The sequence below is a fragment of the Nesoenas mayeri genome, assembly GCF_963082525.1.
Source record: "Nesoenas mayeri genome assembly, chromosome: 6".
Classification (NCBI taxonomy): Eukaryota; Metazoa; Chordata; class Aves; order Columbiformes; family Columbidae; genus Nesoenas; species Nesoenas mayeri.
The window spans coordinates 6,127,843-6,139,374 of NC_137545.1; the positions used below are offsets into that span (position 1 = coordinate 6,127,843).

General features: G+C 43.1%; 1 protein-coding gene across 1 annotated transcript; it reads right to left on the reverse strand.

The window, feature by feature from the left end:
* Nucleotides 1-3,571: 3,571 nt before the first annotated feature.
* On the reverse strand, nt 3,572-11,483 carry LOC308041898 (alpha-aspartyl dipeptidase-like; the record flags this gene model as incomplete). The annotated part of the gene is made up of 8 exons (XM_080346876.1): nt 3,572-3,650; nt 4,041-4,123; nt 6,160-6,219; nt 7,710-7,883; nt 9,282-9,361; nt 9,951-10,025; nt 11,212-11,300; nt 11,383-11,483. 8 exons carry the CDS (start codon nt 11,481-11,483, stop codon nt 3,572-3,574), a joined length of 741 nt encoding a protein of 246 aa, XP_080203002.1.
* Between the last annotated feature and the right edge of the window lie 49 nt (nt 11,484-11,532).

Below are 11,532 nucleotides of genomic sequence, written 5' to 3' on the forward strand. Positions count from 1 at the left end.
AGCTTTTCTATTATCCATGTACTTTACCAACACCAACAAAAAAATAATATTCCCAATCTTAAACTAACTGCACTTCTCTTCATGGTTAATACACATTGTGGAAATCAGGTTTTAGGAAGCCTGTTTTGTTTTAAAGAGAAAAGAAGAAAAGGCACTAACACATACACATTACAGTTGCTTTGCTAATCTGCAACATTGATATAAAGAAACATTTTTCCTGCTGTTATACCTTAGATCATGAATGTTATCACAAAAGAGGTTTATCAAAGTCTTTACAGGCTTTAAATAGTCTAGTCAATTGGCTGCTTCATAAGGATCCTCTTTAAAGTTGTATTTCTGTGTCCTTTAAATGCAAAGAACTGAGTTTCTGCACTGTAAAAATTCTATATGGAACTGATAACAGTCCTACATCAGTCTGCTTTAAGGTAGTCTGCAGGAATTATGAATTTATTTGTAATACACAATAATTAGGTAGGTCTTTTAACTCGTGCCCTAATCAATGAGAGCTGTAAGGCTCACTTCCCTACACCATGGCTCCCTCCTCCCTGTTTCCTCTGTCCTTCCCAATCTCAATTAACAAAATCATTACAAAATACATGCACAGCAGCCAGATGCTTCACCGAGCTTTTACTGTGTATCTGTATTTAGTTGAAAATGTGTATCTCTATAGGAATTATGGTATGGTAGGGAGCTTTAGAGCTGGGGAGGGCAGTAGAGGAGATGTCAGCCCTTCTGCTCCTGCATTGAGTCTATGTAGACACATGCTCTGTGTTGTCACCTGAAGGGACTCCTCTGTTCCACCGCTAGCGGCACCTTGATAGCTAGCTTAGATGCTGAGGCTACGTGCTGTGAATACTTTATTTCCTGTCAAGGAATCTGTTTTAAAAAAAAACCATATGAATGCATATCCTAATGTGAACCTAAGGCCTGATATATTAAATACTGTTAGATGAAAGTGTTATAGTTAGCTGTATTTTGCTTTTGTAAACTGTATCCAAGATTCTCACCTTGTCTTGAAATTTCACAGGTGGTATACAAGTTTTTATCTCTTAGTTTGAGAGCAGAAAACTGAAAATTAGTTCTGTTAGTTCTCAATAAGTGCTTATCTTATCTTGAACGGATAGAATGTGCTGAGGATGCACATCTAAGAAACCTGATTATTTTACATGATTTTATAATGAGTATAGGAATAGTGCGCATGTGCAGTGACAAAAGGTGAAAAGTTCAGGAGTGAAGAAGACTCCTTACTTCATCCTGAAGACCCCCTGAACGACCACCAGAGGACACTGCGCATGCTTAGAGTAGTTCCAAGGGGTTGCAACTGATATTGTGAAATAATGATGTAATCTGATGAATATGCAATACATACGTTGCAACCCTAATGAATATGTATGTAACCAAATTGTATAAATGTAGTGGAGTTCGAATCAGTGGTCGAAGCCAGCTTTGGGTGCGAACCCCTGGTTTCCCAGCACTGAAATAAAAGCACCGCATATAACTACGTCCGTAGTTATGTGTCCTGTTTGCTAACAAAAGCACAACATAGGGTTATATTTAATTGGGTGGAAATTCAAGCATGTGCTTCAGTGCTTTCTAGAATGAGCTTTTCATGCTTTTTGGTTTAAAAGACACTGTCAGTTCCAGCTGTAGAGACACTTGTTAGAGGTCTCCTTTGGCGGAAATAGTTTTTGCGCAGTCATATGCATCTGGGTTCACTGTACACCAACGTTAGACTCAACTGAAGCATTGGGAAGATGTCTTTCCTTCCATCCCAAGGAGCCAAATTCTCCTTATTATTACTGATTGCCATTGTTAGCACATACTGTCATAGGAAGCAAGGGTTTTCTGAAAAGCTACGGTTTAAAATAACCATCAGATGCCTGAATGCAGAAACACCTCCGAAGGCAGCACAGCATGTTGTGCAGAGCCTGAGCTGAGTGCTGTTCATCTTACGGCAGGCTTGAACACCCCAGATGTGAGGAACTGCTTGTAGCGTTAATTCAAAGGTACCCTTTGGTTTTAATTCACCTTTTCACTGTATATCTGTGGAAGAAAACTGGTGTGTGTTTCTTTTAGTTACCATTTACCCAAATAGCACACATAAAATAGATGTTGCACTGCTTTTCTTCAGGAGAGCGTTCCTCCAGTTGTGTATTCTTTTTATTTTCATCTGCTGGGCTGGGAAGTTTGGCAAGAGCTTAGGTCTGTGATTATACTCAGCACAGACACAGTTTTAAAGCATGATTGTCAGTAAAGATTATGGTTTAAAGCTGCTAAGGTGTTTTGAGATTGAAATATAAAAAACCCAGCCATATATATATCAGAGACCTAACTGAATTTACAGGCCACTTGTTTATTTAGCTTCCTGTCTCAGTCAGTATTTTCCTCTTGGGTGAGCCATATTTTTTGCCTTGAAGTAGTAACTTTTAAAAATAAACTTAGTGTTGCACCTGACAGTGCTGCTTTAGTCATACGTAGCTGTGAGCTATTGCTTGAAGAAGGCCATGAGGGGAAAAAAATCATCAAGGAAAACTTGCGATACGTGTTCCAATTCAACTCTTCACAGAAGCAGCTTAATCTAAGATTAGAGAAACGGTGCTCATTAAGATTTGCGTCCCTTCAGTCTGTTTTGGTGGAAGCCATGATGCTGCTCAGCTTGCTTGATGGATTTTTACTAAAGCTAATGAGAGAGTGGAAACAAAGGCCTTACAGCAGCAGTTAACCATATTTTCTGATAACTCTTACAGATTGTGCAATTATAAATGGATTTTTAAATGCCAAAAAATGCCTTTTTTAAGAGTTAAATGTTAGGTAGTGGGGAGTGTTGTAAATATCTACTTTCAAAATCAGCCTTCAGGCACTGTAATGAGCTTGCTGACAGTCTTCTGTGCAATATCTTTTTCCCTTCTGGGTGCTTTAAGAGTATACTATATGTCTTATTTTGTTTCGATCAGTATGTTTTAAGAGTGTGTATATTGGCTAACGATGGATTTTCTTTCTGTACAGCATGGTGGAAGATGTTTCAAAATTTTGCACTTTTCTAGGATTTGCAAGTTTGTAACCTGACAATTTTTAACATGCACACTTTTGTACATAATTAGTATTGTATCTATTTAACATGAGTCTGAAGCAAATAAAAGCAATTCAATGCATAACTTCTCCCTTTATTAACAGCCCCAAAATTAAACCAATGGTGTGGAGTACACTAAAGGAACAATTATTTCATTTGGCAGGTAAAGCTGGGCAGCAGGAAGAGCTGACTTGCTATCCAGTCTTGGTTGTGTTGAAATAACTTTCTTCTGGTGGGGAAGTAATCAAAGTGGATACATGAATATACAGACACTTTCAGACTAAGAATAGCTATGATTACTCAAGTATTGCAATAAAATTCGACTTTTTGCTGGTAGAGGTGTCCAAGACATGAGTTAGGTTGGGGAGAAGAGCCCACTAATGCATATTTATCTTTATTTATGAAGATAAGGTTCTCCACCCACCCTGGAACTAGAAGCATCTCTCTGCTTCCTCCTCATTGCATTCCCATAAAGTGACTTTTGCTGCAGAATATACAAGGCTACAGATTCTGGAGATTACTGTCAATCAGGAGGAAACTGAAATCTGTTCCAGGCTCATGTTCAGTTGGTTTCTTACCCCTGTAAATGAGACAAAACATGTTGTGAGCTTTAACAGGAGCTAGGACAACTGTGCTTCCATCTGTTACGAGAGATAGAACAAAGCATCCTTATTCATAACAAGCAGAGTTTTGACTCTCTTCCTTGCCTGCGTCGTGGGAAAGACATATGAACGTTTACCAAGAAATCTAATATGACTAAAGACATGAGTTCCTGTGTTCTAGAGTTGAACACGTTAGGTCCAAACTGGCATTCCTCTGGCCTTCAAAAAGAGAATGGGAAAGGGAAAGGGAAACAAGGGATTAATTTCTGATGTGAGGAACACGCAGCGTGGACAAGGAGTCTAACAGAAGTCTCTCTTCCTATCTATCAGAAGGAGAATATCCATTTCAATTCAAATGAAGCATTTACCTCAAAAACAGACGTGCTCCTGTCACTCCTTGCAAGGTGGCTTTGTCTCCTTCCACTAGCAGCATCGCACCTTCCCGCAAGCCCTAATGTAGGTGTAAACATTTAATATTATTTTCAAGCTATTTGAAAGGCTAGAATGCTTGTCACAAGCAGCCTTAGTGCAGCTCGCCATGACTACCAATAAGACTTTCTCACTCATTTATTTCTAACAAAGTTGTCAAGACAAATTTAGGTGAGTTATCTTGTTTTAGAAGCTGCTTTTCTTGCTTATTTTTCCCTTTTAAAGAAGGACAAACCATTAAGGAGAAAAAGAAAATGTGTTTTTCCAGTTGTTGAGCATTGATAAGGATCATGGCTGAAAACATTGTGACAAAACTAGTTCAGCCAGAAGACACATTCAGAGCAGGGGGAACTGTGATCTACACATCGATGACGAGCTAAGGAGCCACAGATCAGGCCGGTTGACCGACCAGAGATGGAGGATGTGCTGGGGGGCACATAGCCCCATCTCGTTATATGTCCAGCTTGGCAAAAAAAAGTGAAAAGTTGAGATCCTTTAACATGGCCCAGGGCTTGTCGAAGCTTGTTCATCTTTTGCAATCACCACTTCCCCCTGATTTCTGCATGACACAAAAGGGGCAAGCCGTAGACCCTCAGTGTGGCCCAGGATTTGTCCAGACTTGTCCCTCTTTCACAATCACCACTTCCCCCCACCGCCCCGCCAAGACTTTCCTCTACTCTGTGAGCTACAAAAAGTTCACCTAAACCAGCACGGTTTGGGGAATACCAGCTCGGCCTTGCCAAGGGAATACCAGTCTACCAGTCTCAGCGAAGGGAATACCAGCTTGGCCTCACCAATACCAGCATGCTGAGGACCCTCACTCTGAACCAGACATTGGAGGATGCTGTGCTCCTGACCCCAGCATCCTCGCCGCGGAACACCAAGGCTACACATCATCGTACAAGTCCTGTCATCCACACTGTGGGGCCATAAGAGACTGGATCACTCACTCTTTTCTTTCTTCCTTTCTCTCTGCTCTTTCCTTCTCTCCTTTTTTCTATACCCCCATTTCTTTGTCTCTCCTTCAGTACTCTCTTTCTCCCTTTCCCTTTTGAACATATAAGGATAACACCATCTTTAAGCTCTGCTGTTGATTTTTGGTTAAATTTCATATTATAGCTACTGATGGTTGCCAACATATCGCTTGCAGTAGGATTTTCGCTGTTAATGTGTTGATAAGTTCCATTATACTTTTTCCAAGTCACCATTCGCTGTAACCAATATTCCAACAAGAACTTTTACTAAAACTCACAATTGAATTGTACCCTGGAGGTGATCGTCTGTCATTCACTTCGCATAACTTCACAGAATTAACCCAGAGTTAACTCACACCTGTTCTCATCTGTTGAGTCAGGGCGTGTGTCGCGTCTAGAGTTAACTCATCCCTCATCCCATCTGTTGGGACGGAACAGTTATTATATCTTTTTTTTACACCAGTTACAGGGTGTTTCAGAACGACAGACCCCAAAACACCTTGTGTTGTGATTTCAGATGGGGTCCATCTTTTTAAAACACTCTGAACTTGTGCTGCCACCTTTCTTAGATGCACTTTGGGCCAAGCACCAGCCAGCTGGGTTTGTTAGAGCACAAACTTTATACTCCAAGCTGAAGCACAGGGACAGGAAACCCAGAGGTCCCACTTCCCCAGACAGATGTACTGTAATTACTACTGAATGAGCAAATTCAGAACCTACAGAGAATAAAACATCATATAAAGTTAAGAATATCTGCAAAAAGATTCAGGGGAGGTATCTTACAATCTGTATGCACATCACCCCCAACATACACCGTATGACTGGCCAATGACTGGAAAGATCAGAGCTGCCTAACGTGTTTGGCAACAGGACTCCACACATTTAATCAGCAGAATGCATTTCATTTGTTCTAACACATCTTCTGTAAGTAAGCAAAACCCAAGGTTGAAGCTCTTAGCTTTCCATGCCCCAGTTCTGTAAGGCTTGTCAGGCAGGGAAATCTCCACTGCAAGCTAGCAAGAACGCATTTAAAATATTTACTGTGCTACAGCTATGAACTTCCGGATTTGGAACTACTACTCACCAGAACTGGAGGGGTGTTTGGTTCTTCATGATACTGGCGAATTCTTTCCTCTCTTGTCTCCTGCAATGAGTGTAGATTAGCTGCCCAGGCAGTAAGGTAGGACTTGGAGCTATCCAAGTAGCATGACACGAAGCAATTTCATAACATTAAACAAATCAGGCACTTGCCCTCAAGCAGAATGCTTTCATTAGACTAATGTATTGAAGGTAGTGGCAGGATTTACTTTAATAGATACATATTTTACCCTTCTTCACTAGCAGCAATTGCTGTAGATTGATTAAACAGAACTAACACAATCCCTAGCCTGAAAAGCCTTAAATTTTACTTCCACTCAATTCATCCAGCTCTATTTTTTTTAATGCTATCTCTTCATGATCACTCTCAGAACAAGAGCACTGAGGACAGTGGTGGAAGCAAACGCCTGTGATGCCACCTTCGTGAAAGAGGGTAGTGACCCATGGATTTCCACTGATTACATATCTGCTTGTTTTGTCCTCAAGCAGGTAATGCACTGAGGAATTTCCTGCTGTGAACAGCTCTGCCGTGTTTTCTGAGGGTTTGCTGCTGAACTGAGCAACAGTAGTTAAATCAAACCAGAAGGATTTGTTGGTAAGGAAACACAGGAACACAGCAGGGACTTGGTACAGCATAGAGCTTCTAGCCTCCTCTGGGAGAAACAGCAAAAGCTTTTTATAGGGAAAAGACTGCCTGCTCATCTAGTGACAAGCTAAGATAATTAAATGAGTACCTATAACTTAATCTAAATTCTAGAAGCACACCCTGATCCTCCGTCTCTTTAGTGTCCCTTAATTCTTAATACTTCCTCTACTCATGAAGAAATTTGATTATAAGCATTTGGCCTGTTAAAAGACACACCATAGAAACTTCCCTGAGGAATTAGCTCCTGGCAGGCTCCTCAATAATCGGCTCCTCCATAGAGTGGAGATGTCAGTCTTTGTACTTGATGGTTAAAGTGTTTTTCTTTCAGCCACACCAGTACACATGCATGCTCAGTGATGGACATGACAGGGGGTGCTCTCTGCAGGGACACTGGCACCTGGGTATTTTCTCACACAACAGGTTTGCATGCAATCTCAAGATCTCCCTGTTCTGATGGGTCCTTCAGATATTTAAGCCTTTTAATATGTGTTTAAGTTATGTCTTCTGAAGCAGCAGGTAAGACAGACTATGGCAGAACTTTGCAGAAACACTATGCATTGCACCTTAACATTTCAAATTTCTCTCTCCCTGCCCTGCCCCAAATTCCACACCAGGTATGAAGCAACAGTATTTCAGACATTGCAAAGTATCAGTGAGAAACACTCTGTTCCACCTCGCTGATACTGTTGCCAACTCCTCTTCCCACACACTGGAAAGCTTTAGGAAGGAGTAAAATGTTACTGCCTCACTGGCATTGCCCCACTCACATTTCCAGCTGCTCTAGAGAGCAGCTGTTAGAGTTATATAGCTTTGTAAGGCCTCACAAATTCGGACTGTTGTTACACCACTGCACCCTGGTTACTGCATTAGCTCTGGCATGATTTACTTACACCCATGTGAGTGCTCTTCACATCTGGGTCCAGGTAGTGGGGGTTAATATTAAAGGGCACTAAGCCTAGGGCCTGCAGGGAAGGTGGATAAACAATTGGCATGTCATTGGTAGTATTGATGCTGATCGTAGCAACGTTGGTTCCTGCACTGGATCCCACGTAAGGAATCCCATCCTGGAAGACAAAAGCAATGATTAGTATGCAGTATCGCAACTAGGAATTACGTTTTATAGCATCCATCAATCTCAGAGACTCAGCGATCAGATCAGATTTAGTACTTCTAGCTCACTTCACTGCTGACTTCATAAGTGAAAAGCAGACAAACAAGAATTCAGATTTTTGAAGTGTGCAATAGTTTGTATATGTCGTGATTGCTGGAGAATTAGCTATTGAATGTCCTGCACTTGCAGCTCTGTGACTCCATCACAAGAGAGAACTTATAAGGTAGTCAGTGCATATATTAGACTTTGCTATTAAGAGAGTAGAAACTTGTCTACATTGCAGTTAGAGGAAATATCTGAACTAGCTTTTAACTACCTTCTGAGGAGGCTGGGCCACCTGAAGCTGAGTACAATGTTGCCACGGCATCAACTTACCGGTACTATGACCGCTTTAGGTATTACTATTATGTACATAGCACTATGTACATAGTAGTATGTACTATGCTGTACCTGGAAGGATTCCACACAAACATACAAGCGTATGGATAATGCTAAACAATTTGTAAGAATAAGCTACCTGGGGAGAACTGGTGTGAATATAACCAAATACCTATCTAGATTTCACTGGGGGCCGAACATTTTATGGTTTTTCTGCCCACAACAGGCACTGAGCTTCTGTATATTAAGACAGCCTGGCTAACCTTTCTTCTTGGCAGCTGGCCTTTTCAGATACTGCACTTGCATAAATCTGCCTGAAGTAATTTGCTGTTCCACAGTGCTAGAGGAACACCTTGCTTCTGTTCTCCTCCATGGACGGCATCTTTTTGCTGTGCCTTATGAGATTCACCAGCCAGAACGGGGCTGCTGACCAGAAGGGCTCAATGGCACTCGTACCTCTCAATTCCAGGTCAAAGAGGTACTCAAGGTAATTACACCACTTTCAACATCAACAGGGTGTTGTCTAGAAGGCAGGTATGGATCCAGCTTTATTGCTGGTTTATTAGCAGACAACCTGCAACTTGAACACATCTGTATCTATTAACAAGATACAAAGTGGATATCTCAAGCTGAAAACCAGAGTTTCTGGACATAGATTAAATCCTTCGTTAGTATTTAAAGTTGATGGGCTTCCTTCTAAGGTGCTGTGCAGCATTGTTGATCCTAAGGTTTTACAGTTCCACATGTGGGAAACTGCTCTAAACAGATAGATTGCTGACCTTCTTTTCAGGCTTCAAGGATTAATGACAGCCTTATTTGGCCAACAGATTTCAGGTCGTCAGGCTGCATGAGATGGCTCAATATTTGAAGTATATTAAAAATAAATATGTGGAATCAACTCGGATTTGTCTGAACAAGAGCTTGTACATGAGATCCTGCCTTTCAGACTTGGCCCAAACCCTGTAGTTTTTACCTCAAGAACTCTTTTCCTGATCTCCTGTATCAGGCTGTGGTCATAGAGAGCTTTCAGGAGACGGAATGTGTTCCCACCTCCTGCAGAAAAGAGAGTCCAGCTTATTTAACATGCTTTCACCAACAGTTTTAATTGAAGCCTTTACGAACTAGGCAGACCCAGTGACTTCTATGCTCTGTTCAGGCTATTATCCTGATTTGAGCAGCACTAAAACCAGAAGCTTCAGACAAATGGTCACTGAGCAGGCCATGGGCTCATGCCCTGAGTTGTCCTTGTAACACCAACGCTGGCTATTTGGCAGCAGATACTGTTCTAATACAAGGAGCGTGGCATTGGGACTCTGCTCAGTTTAAGCACAGTGGCCCTGCATCTTCCAAACTTCATAAGGCTCATACAGCTGCTATGATCATGTTTTAAACCCTCAAGTACTGTTCCAATTAATAACTTGAAACTTAATGGAGATGAAGTTCCATTGATAAATTTCTCCTGCTTCCCTCCCCACCACTAAATTCAGGGTCTTACTGTTCCCAATTAAAGCACTGTTTTCTGTAGTTTCTAGTAATCACTAGGCCCAGCTTTTTCATTGTTGTCTCTACAGTGCCAGCTCTGAGCAGGACTAATCCAGTGCCCTTTATAAACCCTCATCAGGGAGCAAAAAGTAAAACTTACCAATAAATATTGCTTCAGATTTTCTTACAGCTTCCACTGGATCACAGGATTCATGAATGCTGTCCAGCCCATAACCTTAAATGAAAAAGTATTCACTTTTGCCACTCCAGCTTGGAAGAAGAATGTGATATGTTCAGACCCCTTCTGCCTTCTCCCCACACCCCACTCAAGACAAATGTCTCACCAGACAACCAGGGAAACTTTGGAGAACTCTACACCACAAAACTGTATATGTCCTATGTTAGTGCAGGGCTTATGAAGCAAACCTTTGCTTTATGGATACACATGCTCAGTGTCTAAGAGCAGAGCACTTCACTCAGCAGGTGCCACCTGAGGCACAAAGTCCCCCTGAGCATTACCGGCTCACTAGAAAATGAGAAGGAAAAAGCTGTCAGTGTTCAGCTTGATTCTGAGTCTGTGATGTGCCATCATTGGTCTAGCATTACTACAAATATCTGATCTTTGTAATTTGTTTTTTGGTAACAGTTAAAATGTCTGGCTTTGACAGATTTGCCTTGCTGGGGTTCACTAAGTACAGGAAGTACCAGGAGAGCCAGAAGAACATGGGACATCTGATAGCAGCAACCTCTGCAAGATAAGGAGCAAGGTGTGCTGCCCAAGGAAGTGAGTACTGCTTATTACTACAGTAACAGGTTACTGAAAGGTGATAGATATTAGATGGCGGTGTTGCTGCAGGCTGCTCTGAAAAGATCTTTGCTCGAAGCAAAGCTCAGTTGCTGTTCATCATGGAAATATCTGGCTGGTTGAAATGCATTATAGTCTTCACTTAACCCCAGTAGCTGCACGGCTTGAGCAGAGGTTTAAGATGCATGGGAAGAAACATTCCCTTATGTGACTAAGGAGGATAAAAAGATGCCACTTAGTATTCAGGAACCAAAACTTCCTCCCTGAAGTAGTTACAAAGTGTTTGCAACAAGATTTCTTCCGGAGGCTTCTAAAGCATGGACTTCTAGGCACAAGTCAGCAACCAGCTGCGCGCTGCAGTCCCTCCAGTTACAGCAGAGCCGGCCAAACCCCTCTTCCCCTCTCTGCAGCACCACCCCCGTTCGGACCCCAGGAAAACGGACTGTGGCAGCGTTGATGCCCAGGGGCGTTCACCACCTCGGCTCCTCTTACAGGAGCGGCTGGCGAGGCCGGTCCCGGGCACGGCCGGAGCCCGACACGGCCGCTCCCTCGGCATAAGGCGCCGTTTCCGCGCCAGCTGCCCGCGGGACTCTGCGCCGGGGCGCTCCAGCCTTACCCAGGCTTTCAAACTTCTCCCTGGCGGTCCGGGCGTAGACATCTCGGTCGTGCAGGGCGTAGGGAACGAACAGCACCCGCTTCACCTTCCTGGGAGAAGAGAGGGGAGAGAGCGCTTAGCGCGGCGGGGGAGGGCCCGGGCAGGGTCCCGCAGCCCCTCCGCAGCGCTTACTCGCCCAGGAAGCTCTTGATGTGCTGCTGGCAGTGTCCCAGGTACCCCCCTCCGTGCAGGGTGGAGTTGGACACCAGCAGCAGGCGCCGCGGGCCCCCCATGCCGGCCCGGCCCGCCCCTTCCTGCCCCGCCGGGGTGGGGCCGAGCCGC